The following is a 25,904-nucleotide window of genomic DNA, read 5'->3' as shown; positions in this document are numbered from 1 at the left end:
GTGAGGTCGTGCCAGTTGGTGGAGTGTAGCTCACACCATTTGTCGCCGCCCCGGCAGGGAGGGGCAGGCTTCCTATCACCACCCGCGGGGTTCCCCCTGGGTGGCTGCCTTGGGCGCCCTTCCGCGGCCAAAACGGTGGCAGCTTTCTGCTTGTTCGCCTTGGCGTTGGGCTTGGGGCCGTCGCACGCAGGAATCTCCTCCGAGGTGCCCCGGCGCTCGACCCTGGCGTGCGCCTCGGCCTCCCGAGCGTACTTGTCTGCCTGAGCGAACAACTCGGAAACAGTTTCCACGTTGTGGGTTTCTAGCTTGCATACCAACCTCTTGTCAGTGACTCCTTCGCTGAACGCCATGTTGACGGCGATGGGCAGGATGCAGGGGATGGTGTTGCGTACTTGGCTGAAATGCTGGATATACTATCGCATCGTCTTGCCCTTGCATTGCCGAACGTCAAGGAGATCGCCGCACGTCCTGGGTCGCGTGAATGATCCGGAGAAGTTGGTGACAAACTGCTCGCAAAGCTCTCCCTAGGACCCGATGGATCCTGGCGGGAGATTCATCAGCCACGAGCGGGCCGTGCCTCAGAGGGTGACGTGGAAGTAGTTCGCCATGACCTGGGGCCTCCCCCAGCCGCCTGGATGGTGGTGGTGTAGATCTGGAGGAATTCCTCCAGGTCGATGGTGCCGTCGTATTTTCCGGGCAGATCCGGGCGGAACTTGGTGGGCCAATTGACCCGCCTCAAGTTCGCCGTGAATGCCCGGCATCTGGCCCCATACGGGCCGGTGTCGTCGTCGGAGGTGGTGCCGTTACCCGTAGGCACGCCAGAAGACGCGTGCTCGTCAGTGGCATGGCACCTCCTCTCCCGTGCCCTCCCCAGCATGGCGCCTCCTCTCCCGTGCCCTCCCCAGGGTGGTACGGGTGTCTTCATTGGCCCTCACCGTGTTAAGGTGAGAGCAGAGATCGGCGGTTCCCCCGGCGCAGGTAGCTGATCGTTGAGGCTGCGCCGCGAGTACCCCACGCTGGACGCTGGAACTCTGCGCCTTGGGGCCTGGAGCGGCTTTCTGCACCAGGCTGGCCAACTTGTCCAGCCATTCCCCCTAAGGGGTGCTTGCCCCCGCCCTCAGAGGAGGGTGGCGGAGCAAAGCGCGTGACACGGCGAGGGCTTCCCCAGGGGGAATGCTTCCGCGGCTGAGGCGGCTGCGAGCCAAGGATCGCCCTTGCCGCGTCGCCCGGCCTCGTGCCTCCGCACGGAAGTGGGTGACACGGGCATTGGCTGTCGTCGTCCCGCCGGACTCGTTCCCTGGGGCATCGAGTCGCAGCGGCGCAGTGACATGCGACACCGCCCGGCGAACGGGCGTGATCGTAGTCGACGAGCCCCCAGCCCCCAGACGAGGGGGAGCATTGGAGTGCCCGTAACAGGGATGCGCTCGTTCGTTACCGCTCTCGCCGTCCGATCGATCAGAGCGGTTCGCCATGGATTTCTACGAGATCGAGCTTCACAGAAAGGAGATCTTACGCGCTATACCCCCTACCTGGCGCGCCAGCTGACGGTGTAAAATTACCGCTAGCAGGGATTACTGGTAATCCCCGTTTAGAGATTCGGCCAGGGGTATAAACCGTGCAAGATCTTCCCCTAAGGAAGCGAGTTTGAGACAGTCGATTTAGACAGGTTCAGGCCGCCCGGAGGCGTAATACCCTACGTCATGTGTGTATGTGGTGATTGGTTCTTTGATGATCCCGAGTTGGAAAGTCCAAGCCCGGAACCTGTGTACTAGATGGGTCCCAAAAAAATCGGTCCCTTTACATGTCATGGAACCTTTCTATTTATAGACTACTTCTACCTTCTCTGTTGCTCTCTAACTAGTGTGAACACACCCTTTGCATGGCGGGCGCCGTCATCCAGCCTATCCTACCCTTGTCAGGCGGGCAGGGGTCTTGTCGGGTCCACCACAGTAGCCACCTGGGGTCCCACCACTGTCAGAGCCATCCAAGATTACCCAGGGAGACCCCGGGGTGGTCGCAAACACTGGCCGGCAGGCCCTTTTCATCCCGGAGTGTTCCGGGGCCTTCTGCGTGCTCCGGGGCATCCTCGGGGGGCACCCGGGATGGTGTGAGCCCGGCCACGTGGTGGCTTCCGGGGTCGTCCGGCGGACCCTCCTGGTCTGAGGCGACTCCGGTCAATCCGGGGGCCTCGCCCGGGGTGACCCCAGTCTGTACCGTGAGGGGGCGTGGTAAATGGAAGTGGATCCCAGCCATCGCCCATCTTCAAGTCGATAGGACGGGCAGTTCAGAGATAAACTATCCGCCGCCTATCGTCTTATCTTCTGAGCGCGCGGCATCCCCGTAATCATGATGTTCTTACGGAGAAGCCACGCGGCCTCTCGGGCTCTGCACAGAGCCCGGCGGCGAGGCGCCGTAACCGTCTGATAAAAATATCTTTTTACCCGGCGGGTGTCTTCGAGGGGAAGGAACCGTCCCTCCAGGTTCCGCGCGTCGGGCCAGGCCCGGCCCACTTTGGGTGGACGCCCATTACTGGAGCATGAACGTCGTGGTGGGTCCCATGGCCACCCTCGGCTGTCATTGCCGGCTGACGTGGCCAGCGGGCCCCTTTCTCCTTAATCTCGCATGAGTCCGAGATTATGAGGACCCGTTCTCATTACGCTGACAGGTGCTAATTCGCGAGACAAATCTAATGTGCCTAATTAATCTATGATTTGCTACAGTGATGCTATAGTAACCATCTGCTAATTATAGATTAATATATCTCATTAGATTCGTTTCGCAGTTTAGCTCTAGAGTTCTGCAGTTAGTTTTGTAATTAGACTTCATTTAATACTTTTAAATACTAAAATTTTCTTTGATGTGACGTAGTCTAAAATTTAGTCCTTAGAACCAAACAACACTAAAGCCCATAACGTCTCGTCAGATCCATGGACCCACTAGGCTGTTAACGAGCAAAAAAAAGGAAATAGTTTGCCGAAAGTGACGTGGCGGTATATACCACGGAAACGTAGAGCGCACCAGGCGCCAAAAGGCCGGCATCCTCCACCACATCCTCCTCACCAGCCTCGTCGTGCTCCTTCTTGTCCCTTTCCACCGCCCAAACCGAAATGCGGAGGCCGCCCGCCTCCCCTTATCACCACCCACGTTGCGACACGAGTTCCTCCCTCGTCCCTCCCACCTGGGCTCCCCCGCCTCCACGCCGCTCCGCTACGCGCGCCCGCCCCGCCTCGCCTAGTCCGCGTCCCCTGCCTCTCTTCTCCTCCGGTGAGTCCCCGCCGCGTCTCTCCCGAACCAACCCAAGCTCCGTTGCTTGCTCACTCTGCGTTTCTGTTTAGTCACGCGGTAAGGGCGATCCGCTTCCTCAGGGGGATGGGGCAGCTCGGTGGCTCTCTTGCTGGTTGCTACCTGCAAGTGGAAAGTATTAACAGGCTGCAGAAATGGGGGATTTCTTAGGGTCTGTACTTCCAAGGCATCAGGAATTTGTGATTGGTTTGGGAATTGGCTGTTATAACTTACATAGCGTAGGCTGCAATTGTTGGGTGCAGAGGTTTACGGTGTTCTGGTAGACTGGTAGAGACTGTTGAGTATGGCTCACACAGTGTAGGGTAGAGAGAGTGAGATACATGGTTGAAGTTTAAGCTTAGACCGGCTGTGCTACCAAAATGGCCTAGAAGGAGGTCGAAGCTGTGTTTTTCAGTTTCCCTTGCATCGCTGTTAATTCATTAGTTGTCCTCAGCATATAATAACTTCATTAATATTTCTCAACCCGGATCAGTTTACTCACAATACTTGGAAGATGCACATAAGAAAGGACATCTTCAACTGCGAGTCTAATGGCTCCTCTTGATTATGCAGTAGCCTGCCTCTGCACATTAGTGGAAGCCGAGCTGACAACAATCTATCAAGAGTTGCTTCGACATGGATACTGGCTGTTTATCATCTATGAAGATTACTGGAGTGAGCCAAGCAAGATCTTTTGCGGGAAAACTTCCTACCCAGAGATGCTTTGCAAGTAGTCACCTTGCAAGCTTTGCTGTGAAATCTCTTATCTTGAGGAATAAAGGAAGAAGCTCACACCGTAGACATTCTGCTTTGCAGGTTCAACTTTCTTTTTTTCATGTTTTCAGGCCATTTCTTGTGAAAATATAACTAATTAGCTTTCTGCAGATTGTCTGCAAGGATTTTCCAAGACCTCCGCTAGAAAGCACAATAAACTATTTGGAAGCTGGACAGCTCTCTTCATTTTTTAGGAACAGCGAACGCCCCAGTAAACCCTTACAGGTCGTGATTGCTGGTGCAGGTCCGAATAATTTGTAATTAATGTTTTCCTAGTTTTTTTTTGTAAATTACTTCAAGGGAAACCACAATTGACTTTTAGCTTTAATAATTTGTGATGTGACTTTTGCAGGATTAGCTGGTCTTTCAACAGCAAAATATCTGGCAGATGCTGGCCATAAACCCATATTGCTTGAGGCAAGAGATGTTTTGGGTGGAAAGGTCTGATAGATACTTGCATGATTGTTTACCACTCTCTGAATTGCTCGTGTTTACTGTTTTCACCATTTGTTCCTTTTTGTGACTTTTTTTGTTTATGTATTGAACAGGTAGCTGCTTGGAAGGATGAAGATGGAGATTGGTACGAGACCGGGCTTCATATCTTTTGTAAGTTACGGTTTCTGGTCCTTGAGGTTCTCTTCATGATATTTGATTTTTTTTAGATTATTTCTGTTAGAAACATACAGGTAGTGTACACATGTTAACAAACTGTTAAGATACACCATCACACAAACTTCTAAACCACAACTTTATTGTGTCTACCGTGCTTTTATTTTTCATTATGTCACAGGAATTTCTAAGGAAAATATGTATATATTTTTGCAAAATCATGAATTTGGTTAAGTTACTAGTCGTGCCAAAACAACCTGAAAAATTTTCTGATTACTAAAGCATACAGCTATACATGTTTTAATGTTACATAAACCATGTTGACCCATACATAATATCCATAATGCCATAGTTGAACCATACAGCTGTACATGTTTTAATGCTACATAAACCATGTTCTTCGTTTCACAAGAGCACTGGATTGCTACCATTCCATTCCTAGCATATATAACACCTACTGTGTGCTTGTATGTAACCATGTATTTTTGGTTTAAGTTGGAGCTTATCCCAACATACAGAATTTATTTGGCGAGCTTGGTATTGAGGACCGTTTGCAATGGAAAGAACACTCCATGATATTTGCCATGCCGAATAAACCAGGAGAATTCAGCCGGTTTGATTTCCCAGAAACTTTGCCAGCACCTGTAAATGGTAAGATTATACACAATGTTGGAGTTGTAGCAATGGATTTCCTAGACAACCCAGAAATGCATTCTAAGCTTAGTCCTCTAATTTCACTAATATATGGACGTTATTAGAGGGTTTATTAGTGGCAGCAATAACACTACATCATTACTGTCCAGGTTAGTTGATGCCGTAATATGATTAACCATTGTACTTTTAACAGGAATATGGGCCATACTGAAAAATAATGAAATGCTTACCTGGCCTGAGAAGGTGAAGTTTGCTATTGGACTTCTGCCAGCAATGCTTGGTGGTCAACCTTATGTTGAAGCTCAAGATGTCTTGACAGTTTCAGAGTGGATGAAAAAGCAGGTACGAGTTCAGTGTGTCTATTAGACTAGTTTCTGTGTTCAAGACATTCTGCCACCTCATCAATACTAACGATCTTGTAGCTTGCCAATTATTTTTTTTCCTTTTCTTTTCATATCTTCCTGAAGAAGCATAGGTAGCTCCGTAAACGAAAGTGCTTCATATGCTCAAATTCTTATCTATTTGGTTGTAAAGCCCTTTCTGTGCAAGTTTAGACTGAGCATTGCTTATTGATACATTAACTTTTCCAGTTAAAGTCCAGCAATGTTCATCCTTCCTAAGTTCAGCAATCTACCAAAAATGGGAAAAAAAAACAAGAGCACATAAGAGTTTCTTTGCACATAAGAGTTCTTCAAATTTGGTTGTCATCACAGATTGTAATATATCTTTCTATGTTTATGGAGCCATGTGGTGCCTGATACAATTATTTGATCAGCACAGGGTGTTCCTGATCGAGTGAATGATGAGGTTTTTATTGCGATGTCCAAGGCACTGAATTTCATAAATCCTGATGAACTATCCATGCAGTGCATTTTGATTGCTTTGAACCGATTTCTTCAGGTACAATTGTTGTTTCTCTATGTGATCATATAATGTATTACTTTCCTGTTCTGTTTATAGAAATAGCTTACGAATGTTGATTCTTCTGTTCTTGTCTACTCCCTCCGTCCCTAAATAACTATCGCTTTCGCTTCCCGAGAAATAACTTTGATTAATTTTGTATAAAAAATATTAATATTTATGATACATAATTGATATCATTAGATAGATCTTTTAATCTAGTTTTTAAATAAATTTATTTGAAGATATAAATGTTGCACGTATTTTCTACAAATCGAGTCAAACTTGTAGCACGCACACCGAAGACGTCTATTAAAAAGGGACAGAGGGAGTACATCCTTTGTTACTTGAGAAAACTGCTAATATGTATTTGCATATTTGCATTTAAGATAGCATGCGGGTCTTTTGAAAAGATTACTTTGTGTAAATGTGCAGGAAAAGCATGGTTCCAAAATGGCATTCTTGGATGGCAATCCACCTGAAAGACTATGTATGCCTATTGTTGATCACATTCGGTCTAGGGGTGGTGAGGTCCGCCTGAATTCTCGTCTTAAAAAGATAGAGCTGAATCCTGATGGAACTGTGAAATATTTTGCACTTACTGATGGAACTCAAATAACTGGAGATGCTTATGTTTGTGCAGCACCAGGTGTGATTTATTTCCAATAAACCTTGTTTCCTGTGTAAATATTCATTTAACTGACTAGTCTTTGTATTTAGTTGATATCTTCAAGCTTCTTGTACCTCAAGAGTGGAGTGAAATTTCTTATTTCAAGAAGCTGGAGAAGTTGGTGGGAGTTCCTGTTATCAATGTTCATATATGGTTAGTTGATTGAAATATTTGGTTCTGAATTGGAATGACTTCAATTCTTCATTACCTTGTGTGGTTATGCTTCTTCCTTGAGGCATTTCTTAGCTTTGCTGAGAATTTCTGTTGTTTTGAATACCTCAGGTTTGACAGAAAGCTGAAAAACACATATGACCACCTTCTTTTCAGCAGGTACATCTCCTGACCATATTCCTGTAGTTCATGCGTTTTTTGTCTACCAAGATATTTCATGTGCTATTCAGGTTGCGCAAATTCTACAGTTCATGTGTGAATGTCTATTTTCGGTACAGAATACCATATCCCCCTTTTATTGATCTTATTTATTTTATTTTCAGGAGTTCACTTTTAAGTGTCTATGCAGACATGTCGGTAACCTGCAAGGTACCAGCTTGAGGACCCCATCAATATTCTACAAACACTAGCATACTAATGGAGCACCCATGATATTCCATTATTTTTGGGGGCTCAGTGACCTCCACGTGTCATACAATTAAAAGGAATTCTTTATTTCGTGGAAACATAGATATCTTGCATATTATGAATTTTACTGTGCTAGATGTTTTGAATTGTAGGACTTTAGTCTTTGCAAACATGTCAGTGGACACTGCCTTGTATTAATGAATCAAGATATGTTAGGTAACAAAGAAAATGAATGTACGCTCATATTTTTTTTTTTTTGTTTCCTTTTATCTTCTAATTTTTTACAGGAGTACTATGATCCAAACCGTTCAATGCTGGAGTTGGTCTTTGCTCCTGCTGAGGAATGGATTGGTCGAAGTGACGCTGAAATCATTGATGCAACTATGGAAGAGCTAGCCAAGTTATTTCCTGATGAAATTGCTGCTGATCTGAGTAAAGCAAAAATTCTTAAGTATCATGTGGTGAAGACACCGAGGTGAGGATATTTGTCAAAGACCCTTCCTGATAGATAATCATAAGTAGGCAGTAGCTGTAGCTCTGATATTTTTATGTGTTGTTTCCTTGCGTTCATATTCCGGCTTGCTTTGACAGATCGGTTTACAAAACGGTCCCAAACTGTGAACCTTGCCGACCTCTCCAAAGGTCACCTATCGAAGGGTTCTATCTGGCTGGCGATTACACCAAGCAGAAATACTTGGCTTCCATGGAAGGTGCAGTTTTATCCGGGAAGCTTTGTGCCCAGTCTATAGTGCAGGTAAATAAATACTCATCATGTTCCTGGTTGCACATAATATCATCAGATTGCTGAGTCATTGGATCATTTTGATATGATACATGTTTTGCAGCTAATGATTTAAACATCTGCTGCTTTCAGGATTATAGCAGGCTCTCCCTCAGGAGCCAGAAAAGCCTGCAATCTGAAGAAGTTCCGGTCGCATCTTAGTTGTAGTTCAGGCTCCCACTGGTGTCATCTTATCACCTATTTCGTGGGAACCCACCAACTGCTCATGTTGGAGGCACCTATGGTCCATTGACAATTCCCAAGAGCTGAATTGTGACAGTAGTTGGTATCCTCATATATGTAAAACGACCTGCATAGCAATTTGTTAGACTTTTTGCAAAAAGGAAAAGCGGAAAAGAGACCTCAGATAGATATTATCTTTGTAGCACTTTCGGTTGGTGTGGCTTCCATATATCCATCCCACGTGGGAAGACTTGTTCATGGGGCTTCAGGTAAGCAAAGCCATTGGCTCAACTTTATTACGTGTGTGCTGTGTTCCATTCGCTGAACATATTCGAGGTTTGTGTCGCGAAAAAGAACAGATAGGAACATAGATAATCTCGAACCTGTGTGCAATTTGTGTTGTTGGGCATACTATATTTGCCAAGTTGCAGTTACCAGCTTGGACTTTGGCCGTGAGATATTTTTCGTCCACAGATACCTGGCGTCTCAATAATTGTCCTTTTGAGCCCAGATATTATCTATCATCTCGTCACATTTCCCCTATCTGTTTGTACTGGTCCGACTACATATTATCTGGCATCCTGGTTGTGTGCCCCTGATGTTACATCCAGCTGAAAGCAGACGGCTTCCTTGGTGCCCCTGAACAAAGAAAGCATCCGGACAAATTTTTTCCCCTATCGGATTAGTATTGCCTCAGAATCAATGGGTGACTCGGCTCAGGACATAACAGAATAAAGGATGCTAGACCATTCAGAGAGTCATACGGCAGCAAGACCACTACTCCAGGCAGGCGGTTGTGATGATCTGAACTCTTTCATGCCTGCGTCTAGGGGTGGTAAAGGGTTTTAATTTTTTATCTAAATAATTTAAGGATCGGATTTTTAAAAAATCGAGCTCTAATTTTATTCAATTTTGAACTAAAAAATTAAAAATCAACTAGAATTGTGAAGACAGCATTATGGCGATCATTACCAGGCTGCGCCCATTGCTTCGTCCAGTCGAGTCTTCCTCGAGCGGCGGCGGCGGGTCCCTCGCAGAGTCGCAGGTGCAGATCTTTTCTCGCCAGCCTTACCCTTTTCCGGCGGCAAGAGAGGCCAGCCAAACAAATATCTGAGGCCAGATATTTTCCCCGTGCCCTGCCACGTGTCGGTCCGCCACGTGGAAAAGCGCTGGCACGTAGGCGCAAAAGCTCCATCCAGAGGGTCCGGGTCGAGTGCTGAACTGCTGATCCCTTTTTAATCCTGTCTTTATTGTCCTTGCGTTTCAATGGGCAATGGCCATTCTCCCCTCCGCCGCGGCTATATACCTCTCATCTCTGCCCCCCTTCCGTCCTTCCCCGTTTATCCAGAGCCTGAGCCAAATCTAGGAGCTTCCTTGATCTGGCTCCCGAGGGCTGTTTGATTTTCTGGGGGTGCGGTCAAGAACCCACCTTGAATTCCGCTGAAATTTGGTAGTTTTCTTCTTGCCTAGGTGTGTAGTTGGTTTTGTAATCCTTGGGAGCTTTCTTGGTTCTTGAGTTGCGATCTTCTCCTGCTGTGTCTATCCGATTCATAATCTTCCGGTGCCTTAGGAAATTGCGGCGCTTTCTTGCACCAGTTTGCTTCTTTGTTGACCTCCTGCGTTTCTGCAGCTTGGTTACAATTTCTCAAGGGAAAAAGATTTCTGTTCATCTAGAGAGCACAACAGATGTTTCATTGGAGTGGTCGTAGACATTCACTGGTGAATGTTCAAGACAGGATAATTTCCTTAATCTAAAAAAAAGTTGTTTCATTGGAAAAGTTTCAGGAAAATACAAGCGCATCCTTGGAATTTGCTTCGTTTGCTTGTTCCTTGTCTGTTTCAAAGAATCCAATGGGGGATGTGTCTTTGAATCGACCCATTAAGGCCGACCCACCTGCCGGTGGCATTGCCAAGGTACTAAACCACATAGTTTATTTTTTCCCCCTCTTGGCATATCGTGTCAGTTCTTTAGTTCCTGTAATTTCCTTACTGTCTGCTGTACTATTGTGTACGTAATTTCATGATTCCTTTCTCTTAACAATGATCTTAGGAGTCGAGCTTGGTAGGATGATTGCGAACTGATATTCAGTTAACTCAGATCAGGTGTCGAAGCAATGGACGATTGAACCTGGCTAGAGAGATGAATTTGTGTGCAGTTTGCTCTATGTTCTTGAATGCTGTAAACAATTTTGGTCCTTTCCAATGCAATGAAACTTGGACATCAACCCTTTTTTTTCGAATCGAGGCACACCCCATTTCCATTACTAGAACGGAAATTCCAAACGTTCTTACAAAGAGGAGTTTAGAGGAGAGCGAGGAGATAAGTAAGAACACCAGAACAGGTCGCAGGGTGATCCGGAGAACGAGAGGAGGAGAACCATAGTGTTGTTGCATAGTATGCTCATTTCCAAGTCAGAAAATGCTCCCTAACTCCGTCTGTTGCTTGTCTAAATAAAATAAATTCCTTTTAGGACTAAATAATTTTTAAATAATAATATACCTCAACCTGATCCACAAATAATTGAATCATGGAAATAGCAGTGGTGTGCCTCCTGATTATGACTTTTGGTTTCTTTCTTACATCATTCTGTTAGCCAATTTGTACACACAGTAACTAAAATGTTTCATTTGATTCTTTGACAGAGAAATCGAATTCTGGACACGATGTCTGCCGGGTGGACAGATGAGAGGCACATGTTGTATATAAGCTCTATGGAGGCTTCTTTCGTCCATCAACTATACAATCACGGAAACCGTCTGCACAATGCAAATGGCAATGGCTTCAAGGTTCTCCGCAGGGGTGTGTGGAAGTACATCAAGTATGAGAAGACAAATCCTCGTGTGCTTAGTGGGACCAAATGCTGCATGCCTGCAAATCCCTGTATTCAGCATTTCAGGCCACGCGATTGCGGTAGCAATGCTCAAAGCGATGGGCTGGAGGCTTCAGTGGGCGATCATGAATCGGGTACACAGACAAACCGGAAGAGGCTGTCAGTGTCTCATGGAAGGGAATGGGGCGCTTGCAAAGGAGACAACCAGCTTCTTGATGAGAGTACAGGTAGATGACTTGATTTCATCTCATTGGTACATTTCAGCAGAAGGCTCAATTTTTCCCTGTAGTTGTCTGAACAGTTTTACTATCACAGCTCAGACATAAGGTGTCCTAATTAGCTATGCTGCTAGTCCACAATTTAATGTAGTTCTACATGTCACTTGGCAAGATTCGACAACCAGTACCAAAAAGGTCACTAATATCTTTATTAGCACTAACATATTTTTATAGAAGAGACGAATAATCAAACAGATCAGTTGTGTTTATTGTCCTAGAACTTTTGTTTTTATTTCTTTCCGAAATATACTATGGTGCTGAATTCAACTAACACAGTGCACTGCTCAGGAGTAGCATGGTGCAGTAAACTTATTCCTAATGCCAATTTTATATTTTTCTCCCTCCAGAGGTCTCTGATCAGAACTTTGCTGACGACGAGGCAGAATTTGAAGCAGAATCAAGGCACGCAAGAAAAGGAGATTAAGCAGCACGTCCCACTACTGTGATGAATGATCGAGTAAATTCGCTGGACCAGTTAGCTTAGTCTATTGCGAGATGACTATCCCAAAAGAAGGTGCTAAGATGATTGGGGCGAGTCCCTCAAAATTCCTCTGCAGCCACAAAAGCTGTTGGAAGCCAAGATTCTAAAATCTGGAGGAAAGCGCAGCAAGAGTAGTTATTAGTGATTTTGTAATCTACAAGTAACGGAGCAGTTAGTAGCAGCATTTTGGCGGATAAGTTCTTGTTATATGTATCTTTGTATTTTGCAGTCTTCATCAGTAGTGCTGTTTAGTGTCTCACTCTCTCGTCAGAAGAATAATAGTCTTCATCAGTAGGTTGTAAACGATTTTCCTTGTAGCAGCAGCAGAGGCACTCTTGACGCGTTCTTGGTACCAGAATACAGCACCACAATAAGGGCACTCATGTGTTGGGCCACCATAGTACGACCGATCTGGGTACGATTCTAAAGGAAGATAATTGGAAAAGAGCATCACAGGAAGGATAGGTAATTTTTGTTTGTTGTAAAACAGAAAATGCACACCTTTTAATGCCTCAATATATGGTTTATCAAAAGGAAGTGTTGCTGGTGTTCCATCGGCAGCTATGTAGCCAAAAGAGACCAAAAAATGGTAAGAGCTGTTACCACCAGAATTGAAAGAAGTATGCAAAAAAAGTTGATATAGGCATTCACCATTGGAGAACTGCAGCGAACACCTGCAGGATTTCTTACCTGCAGGATTTCTTAGAACGTATCCTATCAAGTCGATGTTATCTGTTGGACGTCGAAGCTTCTGCAGGGAAGTCCATCAAGGACTTACCTCCTGGTAGGGGTGAAGCTTAATAGGTCATTACCGATTAGGCTACATACTTCTTCCTAGAATAATTTATCTTTCGTTGTTTCATACTCACTTGTTTTTTTCGATAGAATGATAGCTGATTAGATAAGGATGGTTGTTCATAAGGGCCTGGCAGGTTAGAAACATGCAGACTGTTGACGCTCTTTAGCGCCCCCGATTTATATACCGCAAGCGCATGGTTTCATGTAGCTTTTCCCTCAGAGTATTCCCCCAAGGTTTATCAATCCACGGAACCAAAGAGGCAAAAAAACAATCTACTAGCATAGAGATTCCTTTGTGTTGAGATGGTGAAAAACGAATTTAATCTATTAAAATCGACAAACACCGAAGGTAGCAAAAGAAAGTTAGAGATAACCAATCTAGATCACCTAGATCATGCATGTGTTGTAGTTCTAGCTAGATAAAGTGAAGTAAGGTAGATGTGAATCTCAATGAAAAGCATCTTTAAACTCAAAATCTCCAATCCGATCCCTCGATACTCCGCCTACTCTGTGGAGACGGCCTGTCACGACGCCCCCCTTTTGAACGAAATACCCTGAAGCAAGTCGAACCCCCTTTGGTAGTTCCGTCATGAACCTCTAGCCACTATGACTACAAGATCATGCTAAGCGATATATCTCGATAATAGATCTAGGATGAAGCAAACCCAAAGAAAAGAACGAAATCGAAAGAGAGAACATGGTCGCTAAACATTCGGAATCACAAATAACTTCACCATGAATGATAGTACATCACAATATCACAATCGGGGCCCTACCTTGATCTTGATGATCCTAGCTCCAGAACTCCGACGTGGTCTTCCTTGCAAGGTTCCCACGTCGGCTAGGGCAAACCCTAGACAACTAGCACGACCCTCGGCTCTCCGAGAGGTGTCCCTCTATCTTCTCTGCTCCTTGGCGTCGTCTCCCGAATTGATCTCCCCGTGAACCTTGGGGAGGGGTCTTTAAATAGCCTCAGGGAACCCTCGGTCAAAGGGGAGGTCGAACCGACCTAAAAAAGGGCTGGGCCGGCCGGCCCAATGAGCCTAGGCCGGCCGGCCCGGCTCTTTCCTTCGCCGGCTCGTATTCATCTTTCTCTCCAAGTCTCCTGAAATCTTCTAGAGTTTATGTCTTTCACGATTGCACCCCATTAGACGTCGTTATCTTCGAGATTTCTTCGAGGAGAAGGATAGGATAGAAAATTCTTTCTTAAATATCTCTTTGCTTTGCTTAGCCCCGAAGTATCTTGATCTTATCTTGTGGGCTTTATCTTTTGGGCTTCATTGGAGGGTGGATGTGCATGAACGGGCCTCTAATCATCATGGCCTTCGATCCTTTGTTCGGGCTTTGGCCTTTGTCTTTCTTCGTGTCATCGCGTGATCGTGCGCCTCGCCATTTCATGCTCTAAAATTGGTCGAAAACCTGCAAAAAAAAAGTACCTCCAAAATATATGTGCAAACGCGAAAACGACCAATAATTGGGCCGAGGTTAGGATGGTTAGTGATTCTGATATTAAATTCATGCCATTATCAAAGTTAAACAGGAGATAAAATGGATACTTAAGGAGCGCCAACACAGACCTTGGGTAGTGTTACCAAAAACCGATCGTCTGAAGAAACCTAATCATTGTATCCATGTTTTGAATAGCAATACGATTAGTAATGGTAGGTCAGTCACTTTGGCTTAATGAAATTATGGGATGTAGTTCAGACCTTGCGCAATCGCAAGATGTCTCTTTTTTCTCTTTTCACGACACCTTGCAACCCTCTCACACGAGGTACCAGCCATTTAAACTGAACCCTCTCAAACAATACCTAAAAATGACAATCAACAGCTATGATTGGGCAGCTTGTAAAGAGCAATTGTTGAAGCACAACTTGCAAAATAAAGTACAACCTGTAGTACGTAGATAAGAGGTAGGCAAAATGAAATGTTATAGAACTGCAAAACAAATATATGTATGCACCAGAACAGGCCCTAGTGTAGATAAAACAAAGAAAAAGATACTATGGCTTCCTATGACAACTATCAGAATAAGCCGGGTCAAAGCATGCACCAGAATAAGTAAAGGTGCATCTACAGAGAGGGTAATAGAGAAGGTACCACCCTTCCAGCACCCATAGGTAATAGACTTGAAAAAAAATAGAGCTAGAGAAAGGTAAAGAGAAGATGTGACCAGCACAGAGAGTGGGATAAGTGAAGAAAAGATGAGTAGATAAGAGAAACAATGCCTATAGATAAGACCTAGAAAGATAAGAAAAGAAGCATGCTACATAGGGCCCTTTTTGTGCAATATAAAAATGCAGCACAACAAAGTAAAACACAAATACTGAAGTAGCAGGAGTGAACTCACCCTTGCAAATCCTTGGAGAACAAATGGGTAAAAGCCGCAGCAACTTGACACCAATGAACCTCTCTTACTTTAGCAAGAAATGATCTGGAAAAGAAGCATCAAACATCATAAATATAGGCAGAGCAGCAGTAGCAGAACAAAACCAGGAAGAAACAGAACTCTGCACCCTTTTTGAGGCTGAACTCACCTTTGCAATTTTCTGACTACACGGGAGACAACAACAGTCTTAAGCTTCAGAAGTCATCAAGTATGTATTATTCACCTTGCAGCAGGAACAAACAGTTTGTAAGTGCAATTTAGTGAGAAAATACGCATTCACGCGATGTACAGAAACTATATAATTATCTAATCTACAAATATATGTTAGGAAGAAGGTATTGTTCCTGCTTATGAATGGAGAAAGGCTGAAGTCTAGATGACCAGTTTTATTCTATGAGAAATAAGAAAGCAGTTCTTTCCACTAAAAGGAATTGAAGTCAGACAAGCTGTCTTATTTAAACATCTCATCTTAATTATACAACAATCTAATCTACAAACATGGTCTAACGAAGAGGATATTATTTCTGTTCATGAGTGAACGAACGAAGATAGTAGTCTGAATAAGCAAATTTGCTCTATGAGGAAAAGAAATATTCTCTCATAATATATTTGAGTTAGTAGGTGTTATAGGAAGCATTAGCAAGCAACAATAGCAAATTACGCATTAGCAAATGGAATCACTTAAATATTTGTTTCCACCAAAGAAAGTTAAGGAAGACAAGGTCCCTTATCTGACCGAAGCACTGACCTGTGAAATATGCACTAACCTCTGAAGCTAGACTCAAGAAAACACTATCATTAGCAAGATACGGTAAGCATATTGCTCTAAGCCTAGAACCCATGTTTTAGGCAGCAACAAACCTAGGCGAGTAACAGGAAACAAAGAGCTAGCTGGGTGCGTTTGCTATTAAAGATTACATTTTCAAAACCCACTTATATCAACTGACTAAAAGAGTCATTATTAAGGCACGGATAAAAAACTTGGATGCCCCAAAAAAATCAAAGCTGAAGGCACAAACTCACCTTGATATTCTCCTATGCAACTGACTGCTCACTGCAAGCAGAAGCAAAAGGAGAAGCAGGTTTAGATCAACCACACAAGACGAAAGAGAAACGTGCTTTAAACCCCAAAATGCAGCAGGCGCCTCACCTTTCTTCTTTAGGGACCACTTCCATACCTCATGTCACCGCCGGCATGAGAACTCTGCACCTACACAACCACAACAAAGAATCGGAAATCAGATCAAGAGATAGCATATCTGATGTAGCACGAAAAAGACAGCACAGCACAATAGAGAACCGAAGCTCACAATTCGCACTTTGTTCTTGGACAGGCAGCTAGACAAAGGGAGGAGCAAGCGAAATCACAGATGCCGCTAGGGTTTGGCGCTGGAGCGAGACTGTGAGAGGGCACCCAAGCACACAAGAAGGGGGGAGAACTTATCTGTGCGAGGCAGCAGTCGTAGGACCGGTGGCAAGCACGGCCCGTGCTCCGACGGGACGGCACGGCCGGGCTCCCGCGATGCCTCCGATGCGACAGGACCAACATCCGCAGAGAGAGAGGGAGGAGGAGCGGCACGCGCGTGCGGAGCGGCGCCGCCTGCCCACTCCGACGGGACGCGACGCACCGGTGAGGCCGCGAGGCAGGGAGACGAATCCCAGAATCGGCGGCCGATTGGATCTGCAGGGGTGACCCCCTCTCTCTGTTTTTTTTCTCTCCCCGTGCACCTTGCTAAGCTGCAGCCATCACACTTGTTGTGGGTCTATGTTGAGCTGAGGCCCACGTTTCAGGCACACAGGAGATAAGCACAGATGAATAATTGGTGGAGGAGGGCGAGCGGTGCGCGCAAGGGATGGGCACACCAGCGGGTTCCACGGCAGCCAGTCAGCGAGGGCAGGCTTTTTCGGCGTGGGAAACCATGTTGACTTTGCGCTCCGAGGCCCGGGCACCCCGCAGCGGCCGCCCGCTCTGAGCAGGGCCCAGCTGCAGAGGCACGCAGTGCAGTCCCTCCACCAGAAAACTCCTATACATTGAGGAATCCCAGCTAGACACGTGGAAGCATGCCGATGAGGCGCCGGACGCGTGAAACCCTCTCAGGCGATGGGGAGCCAGCACGGTTTAAGAAACCCGATAATTGAAGAATAAAACTAGAATAATCATGAGTCGTTTGCCTTCATATTTAATTGATGGAACTGTTGGATTTGAATCTTTTTAACACTTTCTCGTACGCATAAGGATGGCACAGTTTACACCACCTTAATTTTTCTCACTATTTTTAGAAATATTTTAAAAATATAAAATTCATGAAAAAGTTACAGAGCAGATAGGCGATACAAACCTAGCATTTCAAACAAGGTAGTATAATCTTTTTAAAAAAACGAGGTAGTATAAGTATTAATGACATATTCATCCTTCGTGCTACTAGTAATCCTCTTTACCGGGCAACCCAGAAACAAGGCCCTGTTTGGTTACTGGGTTCCAAAACTTTGGATACAAAATTTTGGATGCCCAATCTAGAATTTTAGATGATGTGTGTTTGATTGATTCAAAATTCTAGACAGTTTCAACAAAAAATATTAGATGCCCCTCCCGTTTGGATCCAAAACTTTGCATGCCCCCCGCGTTTGGAAGTTTGGATCATTTCTGTCTAGACTAGAATTTAGAGCCCAGTAACCAAACAGGGCCCAAATACTCCTCCCGCCTGCGAGGCAAAGCACGCCCTTCTCTGCGCTCCTCCATGGCATGGCCGCCCACTGCGTCAATCTCTCCAAATTCTTCAATGTCACATGGGTCCGGCACCAACCGAAGCAAAATCTCATCAAGTCCTTCGCCTCCCCAGCTCCGACGGGTGAGGCTCGGCACCTCGAGGCCCTCACCGTGCTCATGCCCAACACTTGTTCGTTCAAATGTCTCAAAGCGCTGCACGCGCGGTTCGCCGTCACGGGATCGATCCGGGACAACTCTGTCGTCACGGGCCTCGTCGAGAGGTATCTTTCTTTAGGAAAGCCCGCGCCCGCGGCGTCCCTTTTTGCCGAAGCCTACAACAGCCGCCCCATGGTGTATTCACTGAATCTCGCCGTCCGTTGCTTCTCGGACCATGGGTTCCACCGAGAGCTTCTTGATCTTTACAGGGAGCTGTGTGGCTTTGGGTCCGACAACTTCACTTTCCCGCCGGTCATCAAGGCTTGCACGGCTGTGTCTTGCCTTCGACTGGGGAGGGAGGTGCATTGCAGGGTTCTGCGGACTGGGCATGGGGGCAATGTTGGTGTGCAGACTGCGCTCCTTGATTTGTACGCTAAGGCTGGCCTGATTGATGTGTCAAGGAGAGTCTTTGATGCCATGGTGGAGAGGGACTTGATTTCTTGGAACGCTATGGTCTCAGGGTACTCACTCAATGGGTGCTTCCAAGAAGCTGTTGAGGCGTTGCAGGAGATGCAGCAGGGTGGCATTAGGTTGAATGCAAGCACACTTGTTGGTATCATTGGTATGTGCGGTGGTGTTGAAGCAAAGGATGTTGGTAGTTCGCTCCACGCATTGGCAATGAAATATGGGGTGATAGCTGATGAGTCCCTTACATCTGCGTTCATCTCAATGTATTCTGCATTTGACAATCTTTCCTCATCTCGATTGGTTTTTAATATGCAACCTATGAAAGATTTGGTAGCTTTCAATTCCATGATATCAGCGTACATGCAGCACTGCAACTGGAAGGAAGCTTTTGAGGTCTTCAGATTGATGCATTGTGCAGGCCTAGGACCTAATCTAGTCACTGTGGTTTCTGTCCTTCCATGTTGCAATGAATTCTTTGGTATAAACCAAGGCGAGTCTGTGCATGGTATGATTATCAAGTCTGGCCTTTCAGAGCAGGTTTCTGTTGTCAGTGCTCTTGTTTCCATGTATTCGAAGCTTGGGAAATTGCACTCAGCTTTGCTCCTTTTCTGTTGTTTCACCGAGAAGAACAATCTTGTGTGGAACTCTATGATTTCTGGATACCTTGTGAACAATGAATGGAGCAAGGCTCTTGATGCGTTCTGCAAGATGCAGATTGAGGGTGTGGCTCCAGATGCAACAGGTATCATTAATGTGATCTCTGGATGTAGACACACAAAAGATTTGCACATGGCGAAGTCGATACATGCATATGCTGTTAGAAATAAATTTGAATCAAACCAGATTGTAATGAATGCACTCCTAGCTATGTATGCCGACTGCGGAGATATATCAGCTTCCTATACATTATTCCAGAAAATGGGAATACGGATGTTAGTATCCTGGAACACTATGATATCTGGTTTTGCTGAAATAGGGGATTCAGAGGCTTCTCTAATGTTATTCTGCCAGATGTGCCACGAAGAAGTGCAGTTTGATTTAGTAACTCTGATTGGTGTTATTAGCGCCCTTTCAGTGTCCGAGGATGTTATAGTTGGAGAATCAGTTCATTCTCTAGCAGTCAAAAGTGGATGTAATTCTGATGTTTCTCTTACAAATGCCCTCATTACCATGTACACCAACTGTGGTATTGTTGAAGCAGGTCAGAAACTTTTTGACAGTTGCTCTGCGAATACAATCACTTACAATGCTCTGATGAGTGGATATCGCAAAAACAACTTATCTGAAAGGATATTGCCTTTGTTTTACCATATGGTCAAGAATGATGTGAAACCAAATCTTGTAACATTACTGAATTTATTGCCTGTTTGTCAGAGCCAGTTGCAAGGGAAGTCTATACACAGCTATGCAGTACGAAATTTCACCAGGCTGGAAACAGCCCTCTTCACATCAGCGATGTGTATGTATAGTAGGTTCAACAATATAGAATACTGCAGCAAAATTTTCAGTTTGGTTGGTGACAGAAACATTATATTATGGAATGCCTTCTTATCTGCATGTGTCCAATGCAAGCAGGCTGATGTCCTAGTTCATTTGTTCAAGCATATGCTCTTCCTTAATGTCAAACCTGATGCAGTAACCATGCTGTCACTCATCTCAGCTTGTTCACAGCTTGGAGATGCAGATTTTGCTGCATGTGTTACGGCTCTCATTCTTCAGAGGGGTTTTGGTGCAAAGGTTGTGGTTCTCAATGCTCTTATTGACATGCATTCAAGATGCGGAAGCATATCATTTGCGAGGGAGCTCTTTGATAGCTCAGTGGAGAAAGATTCAGTCACTTGGGGTGCAATGATCAACGCATACAGTATGCATGGGAATGGTGAGGCTGCACTTGATCTTTTCTCGGTGATGATAGATTCAGGAGTGGTTCCAGATGACATAACTTTTGTTAGTATCTTGTCGGCCTGCGGTCATAGCGGCTTCGTAGAGCAAGGAAGAACATTGTTCAAATCACTACAGGCGGTCTATGGCATTACACCACGAATGGAGCATTATGCATGCATGGTGGATCTTTTGGGCCGAACTGGCCACTTGGATGAAGCATTTGATATTGTTAGGTCAATGCCATTTAGGCCATCAGATAATTTGCTTGAATCGTTGCTTGGAGCATGCAGATTCCATGGTAATTCTAAAATTGGCGAGTCTGTAGGGAAATTGCTCATTGAATCTGAGCATGGCAAGTCAAGATCTTATGTCATGCTCTCGAATATCTACGCTTCAGCTGGCAAATGGAGTGAATGTGAGCAGCTGAGATCAGACATGGAAGCAAAAGGATTGCGAAAAGATGTGGGGGTTAGCTTAATTGGGATGGTATAGTAGCCCTGATGAAACACAGGTTTAGAGTTTGACATGTTTTATGTCACACATTACAGTTTTGGGTGATGTCTTGAAACTATGCCCATATCTAGTTAACTTTTCTTACAGGTAGTCGCCAGAGCACTTATTTTTGTTTGTGCACAAGAAAACATTCCATCACCCATGGCTTAACATTTTAGAGTGGCTAATTATTGCATAAAATCGAAATATGCCCACCTATGTGCAATAAGGAACATTGCCTTTAAAATCTACGATTACAGTTTCCATACAAGATTGTGGGGCATGCAAATGGTAAGGCACTTCATGGTTTTACTGTTGTGCTGATTACTATCATATTGGTAACTATAAGAAATTATTTGACCTGATACTTCTTTTTTAATATGGTGCACAGACTGACTCAAGGAGATCCAGTCATATCCAAATCGGATATCAGTTACATGAGCACAGCAAAATATGCAGAGGATTGAGCAGACAATTGAAGATTTTATAGTGCAGACACGTGCAATTCTGGAATATAGTCAGGTGAACGCTCAGTTTGATGCACAATCTTCTTTGCAATTTCCAACTATCATGAGGTTATATGTGAATATTTGCCAATACAGCTGTTCCTGCTTCATGGTGGCACACAATTTCTTTAGGCTATCCAGCTTGTGCCAATAGCACCAGAAGTAACTATAAAGAATAAACTACAGAAACAAATCAAAACAACTATTAGATTAGGGAATGGGTCCAAGTCTTCTCCTGTAGCTATTTGTATGGGTTTTCCCACCTCCAAAATGGCTCTCCACTGCTTCCAGTCTATTCCCTGCCTCCAGTTTTCTTCCTGAAACATCATGCATAGATTGCCCAAAATCCTTTACCGTACCTTTAGTATTCTCCTGCGATAAAAGCGTACACGTAAGAGTGTCTTGGGTAAGGTTCGGATTCTGCTTTTGTATTTATATTCTGATTTATTTCTAATTCATGTAGTCTTTTGTATACTTTCCTTCCATGTGTTGTTTTAGATGACCTTCCCTTATTGATTGTTCTCAGTATTTGCTTCATAAGTTCTTGAGTTCTTTTGTGATGTTCTTTTGGTTCTTGTGTTCGATATGGGATATGCTTGCACGTCATGACAAAATTTACTGTGGGGGTATTCATATGTTCCCAGTAATCAGATACTCATTTTTGAGCCATGATAATTAGGTCAAAGGAGCTTTGTCCTGACTAATATTCGGGTCAATTGTTTGTGGCTTATATAAGATGATGCACCATGGACCTAGTTTTATCTAGTTCTGAATTCTGATCATTCCTGAATGTTCTTTTTTGAGCTACTTCATAGATGAAGGATCCTTATTCAGTAATACAGTATTATGATTTAGGATCTGCATCAATTTGATCAGTAATTTGTCATTTCATATTTACATTGATGAAATGCATGCCTCTTGTTGTGTATATATCTATTATTTCTTTTGGTAAAATCAATTGTAACTCCAGGTCTAGGCTTTGACTATTTTGTTGTCCATCCTTGATGACATCTTCAATGTCTCTTTTTCAGTTAGTAACAAATTTGTTGAGTTGCGGCTTCGATGGCAGACAAGAAAATTGAAGAGGCCGATTCATCTCGCATTGTATCTTCACCAAAATCTTCGCAAAGTTCAATAGAGCCTAAGCTAATTGAAGGTACTGATGAAGATTATCATAATAACCTTCTGGAGACAGCAAGTGCTAATTTTGAGGCACCATTGCAGCAAGAGTATACTATTAGCCTTGTATTAGCTGAGAACAAACACAATTTGCAAGAAACTTCAGTTGAACAAAAGGCTCCTACTGGTGACTCAAACCTTTCACCGAAAGTGGACAGCAGCGAAATGACATTTACCAATGAAGTTCATGATGGTATTCCATCTTCCTCTAGTGGAGCCCATGGTGATTCTAATGAAGTTCATGATGGTATTCCATCTTCCTCTAGTGGAGCCCATGGTGATTCTAACACAATGAGAATATGAGATCAAACACAGCTATTTCCATGCTTGAGGCATCAATGCAGCAAGAATTTCCTATGAGCCTCATATTGATTGACGGGAAAGGCGATTTGCAAGAAGTTTCAGTTGAACAAAAAGTTCCTATTGGTGATTATGTTGCTCTGTCACCAAAAGCAGGCAGTTGTGAATTACTGTCCACCAACAAAATACCTGATAGCTTTCCAACTTCCTGTAGTGATGCTTATGAATCAAAGGAAGCCCAAGATGATTCTATCAAAATGGAAGCTTCTGAAGTAAATGTCTGTGCAGATTCACAGTCTTTGCTTAGATTAAATGAAGGGGTCCAAGATGATGCTTCTTGTATTGATTCTGGTATGTTTACTTGTGGAACACCACCTGCCATCCTGAAAAAGGTGAAAGAAGATAGACCACTGACTGTCAACAGATTTCAAGAGCACCAAATGGACCTAGGAGACACACTGCAAAAGGTCCCTACACCTGTGAGCAGATCAAGCACCAGCAAGTACTTGAGAATGGATAAAACCACTGTTGATACTACGACCCCTATTGAATCAGTAAAGGTTGCTGCATCAAAGTTTGGTGGTAGCATCAACTGGAAAACTCGTAGATCACAGACAGCACGGGTAACTGAGAATTTCTTTCTCCATTTTATTATTATTATTTTTGTATGGATTGTATCTGTTACAACTCTGTGAAATACTCTCGTTTGTTTTAATAAGCAGGAGAGTGACCATACCATACTTGAGCTTGATAAGCTGAAGAATGAAATTTCAGAATGTAAACATCAAGCAGAAGCTGCAGAGGCTGCAAAGTTATCAGTATTCAATGAGCTTGGGAGAACAAAGAACATTATTGACGAGATGACACACGTCCTGGAGAAGCAACAAGCCATAGAGGTGGATGCCAAGGAGGACTTGGAGTTGTTTCAATTTATTTTACAAGAGATGGAGGGAGTTGACTTTGACAATAGTACTGTAACTGAGAAGTTGAATAATATTCAAGAACGGCGCAAATCATTGGTTGCCAAAGTTTTGTTAGTGAAAGATGACTTCAGAAAAGTTCAGGAGGATTATGATTCTCTGTTGATCGAAACAGATATTTCTGTTAGAAAAGCTCAGACAGCCTTCGCAATGTCCAAAGATGCTGAGAAACAAGTGGAGGAGCTCACCATAGAGCTCCAAAGACTGAAGGAGGTGTTTGATTTGGCTCAGTCCACATGCCATGATGCTGAAGAAAACAAGAAAGGCACATTGATGGCGCGTGATGAGGATTGCCTGGCATGGCAAAAGGATCTCAGACAAGCAGAGCAAGAGCTGAATCAAATCAGCATGAAGCTTTCTTCTGTTCAAGAATTGCAGTCAAAGGTTGATACATCATCCAGCTTGTTGCTGGATCTCAAGAATGAGGTAGCCACTTATATGGAGGCGAAGTTAATCGAGGAAGCACAGGAACAAGAAAGTGGAACTCATAAATCCATGCAAGAAGAAGCCATCATTCTGTCAAGGAATGAGCTCGAGGAGCACAGGAAAAGCATTGCTAAGGTGACAGATGAATTATGCGCTCTGAAAACAACTGCTGCATCACTCAAATCGGAGTTGAACAGAGAGAAAGCAGCGCTTGCCGCCATTCAGCAGAGGGAAGCGATGGCATCCATAACCATGCAATCTGTCAAGGTGGAGATTAAATTATCTCAGCAGGAATTTGAAGCAGTTCATGCCAAGGGGAAAGAGTGCGGAGATAAAGCAGTCGAGTTGCGCAGGGTTCTGCAAGACGCAGCCAAGGAAGCCAATGAGGCTAAGTCCGTCGCTGCCAAGACACAGGAGGAGCTAAGAAAGGCCAAGGAAGAAGTGGAGCTAGCGAAGGCTGCTCTGAGCACTATGGAATTCAGGCTTGAAGCAGTTCTGAGGGACGTAGAAGTGGCCAAAGAGTCTCAGCGGCTAGCGCTTAATGCTCTGGAGGGCACTAAGGTTTCAGCAAACATCAAACAACAGGGTTCTTCTCAGATGATCACGCTTGATGTGGATGAGTACGCATCTCTAGTCGAGAGGTCCCATCGGGCAGAAGAGCTTGTCCACGAGAAGACAGCTGCTGCTACTGCACAGGTCGAGGCAGCCAAGGAGTCTGAATCACGCACCTTATCAAGACTGAGCGAAACATACAAGGCCTTGGAAGAACGAAAGCAGGCATTGCTCGCCGACACAGAGCGGGCCGACAGGGCCACAGAGGGCAAGCTGGCCATGGAGCAGGAGCTGAGGAAATGGAGGGAGGAAAACGGCAGGCGGCGCAGGGCTGGTGACCAGGCTCCAAAATCTAAAGCCAAACCTTCAAACACTGCAGAGATCATCCGTGGAGACACGAAATGCACGATCAAAGATGACAGTTGTGCCGCCTCGTCAGTTCATCCTCTGTCGGACGCGTCCGGGAGGAGCAGCCCCAACGATCTGGCCCTGCAAGCGAAGACGAAGAAGGCAAAGAAGCTGTCGCTCTTCCCGCGCATCATCATTTTCCTGGGCAGGAGGCGGCTCAAAGCTGCCAGGTAACAGAATGCTCTTTCCTTTCTCTCTTTTCTGCGATGTTTGTCAGTGCCGGGAGTGTGTAAATTCGCAGTGGTTGCTGCCGATGTTACGTTGACTGTGTTGTATGTGTTGAAAGTTGTGAGATTGCTGGTGAATGTATTTCGGTTTGCTGTACAAGAATGCTTCTGTAACACAATCGTATCCGGTTCTTCTGTTCCTGATTCTGGGAGCACTACGATGGAGTATACAATATACGCGTGCAGTTTGTTTTCAGTGCAGAGTATTCCTCTCTTTTTTTTTGGAACTAAAAGATTTGTACTCCGTATTTTATCTTGTCTTCCTGATGCTGTGAACAGACAGCGCAAGATGCTTCTTCTAGCTGGGCTTCGATGTCGCTGCACGATCTCAGCTGAAGGAAACAGGATCCGCATGATCGCTGGAACAGGGCGACGTGCTCGCAGCATTTGGTAGAGCAGATGTACAATAC

At 44.7% G+C, this 25,904-nt stretch overlaps 2 protein-coding genes, 1 long non-coding RNA gene and 1 pseudogene across 5 annotated transcripts; 3 read left to right on the top strand and 1 right to left on the bottom strand.

Moving 5' to 3' along the window:
- The first annotated feature begins 3,025 nt into the window (after window positions 1-3,025).
- Window positions 3,026-8,872, top strand: LOC120689688 (15-cis-phytoene desaturase, chloroplastic/chromoplastic). Its single transcript, XM_039972056.1, has 15 exons — window positions 3,026-3,264; window positions 3,856-4,098; window positions 4,168-4,300; window positions 4,409-4,497; window positions 4,605-4,662; window positions 5,161-5,316; window positions 5,513-5,661; window positions 6,100-6,219; window positions 6,655-6,868; window positions 6,940-7,042; window positions 7,172-7,219; window positions 7,384-7,429; window positions 7,756-7,943; window positions 8,060-8,222; window positions 8,343-8,872. Exons 2-15 carry the CDS (start codon window positions 3,919-3,921, stop codon window positions 8,409-8,411), a joined length of 1,716 nt encoding a protein of 571 aa, XP_039827990.1. The 5' UTR covers window positions 3,026-3,264; window positions 3,856-3,918; the 3' UTR covers window positions 8,412-8,872.
- Window positions 8,873-9,665: 793 nt separating this feature from the next.
- Window positions 9,666-12,403, top strand: LOC120690649 (annotated as a pseudogene).
- Window positions 12,404-14,298: 1,895 nt separating this feature from the next.
- On the bottom strand, window positions 14,299-16,770 carry LOC120690650. Its single transcript, XR_005681853.1, has 6 exons — window positions 16,360-16,770; window positions 16,233-16,263; window positions 15,358-15,432; window positions 15,171-15,254; window positions 14,530-14,631; window positions 14,299-14,436 (listed from the first exon to the last, which is right to left on the bottom strand). It is a non-coding gene; the product is annotated as an uncharacterized LOC120690650 (long non-coding RNA).
- A 1,086-nt stretch (window positions 16,771-17,856) lies between these two features.
- LOC120691678 (protein WEAK CHLOROPLAST MOVEMENT UNDER BLUE LIGHT 1-like) lies at window positions 17,857-25,690 on the top strand. Of its 3 annotated transcripts, none has more exons than XR_005682351.1 (4): window positions 17,857-21,207; window positions 21,308-21,438; window positions 22,454-23,524; window positions 23,624-25,690. XR_005682351.1 is itself a non-coding variant. In XM_039974827.1 (4 exons), exons 3-4 carry the CDS (start codon window positions 22,901-22,903, stop codon window positions 25,439-25,441), a joined length of 2,442 nt encoding a protein of 813 aa, XP_039830761.1. In that variant the 5' UTR covers window positions 20,081-21,207; window positions 21,308-21,438; window positions 22,454-22,900; the 3' UTR covers window positions 25,442-25,690. The 3 variants fall into 3 exon arrangements, 2 of the variants coding, with proteins under 2 accessions (XP_039830761.1, XP_039830760.1); XM_039974827.1 differs by having other exon boundaries at window positions 20,081-21,207; XM_039974826.1 differs by having other exon boundaries at window positions 20,919-21,207; window positions 23,621-25,690.
- Window positions 25,691-25,904: the final 214 nt, after the last annotated feature.

Source organism: Panicum virgatum, chromosome 9N (genome assembly GCF_016808335.1).
Source record: "Panicum virgatum strain AP13 chromosome 9N, P.virgatum_v5, whole genome shotgun sequence".
NCBI classification, from domain to species: Eukaryota; Viridiplantae; Streptophyta; class Magnoliopsida; order Poales; family Poaceae; genus Panicum; species Panicum virgatum.
The sequence above is the reverse complement of the archived record's forward strand: the minus strand, read 5'-3'. Positions and strand labels throughout refer to the sequence as shown.

Coding starts and splice junctions, on each gene's coding strand:
- LOC120689688 (XM_039972056.1), top strand. CDS start 3,919: ATGGATACTGGCTGTTTATCATCTATGAAGATTACTGGAGTGAGCCAA. Junction 4,498..4,604: donor GAGATGTTTTGGGTGGAAAG/GTCTGATAGATA, acceptor TGTATTGAACAG/GTAGCTGCTTGGAAGGATGA. Junction 7,944..8,059: donor CATGTGGTGAAGACACCGAG/GTGAGGATATTT, acceptor TTGCTTTGACAG/ATCGGTTTACAAAACGGTCC.
- LOC120691678 (XM_039974826.1), top strand. CDS start 22,901: ATGAGATCAAACACAGCTATTTCCATGCTTGAGGCATCAATGCAGCAA. Junction 23,525..23,620: donor GTAGATCACAGACAGCACGG/GTAACTGAGAAT, acceptor TGTTTTAATAAG/CAGGAGAGTGACCATACCAT.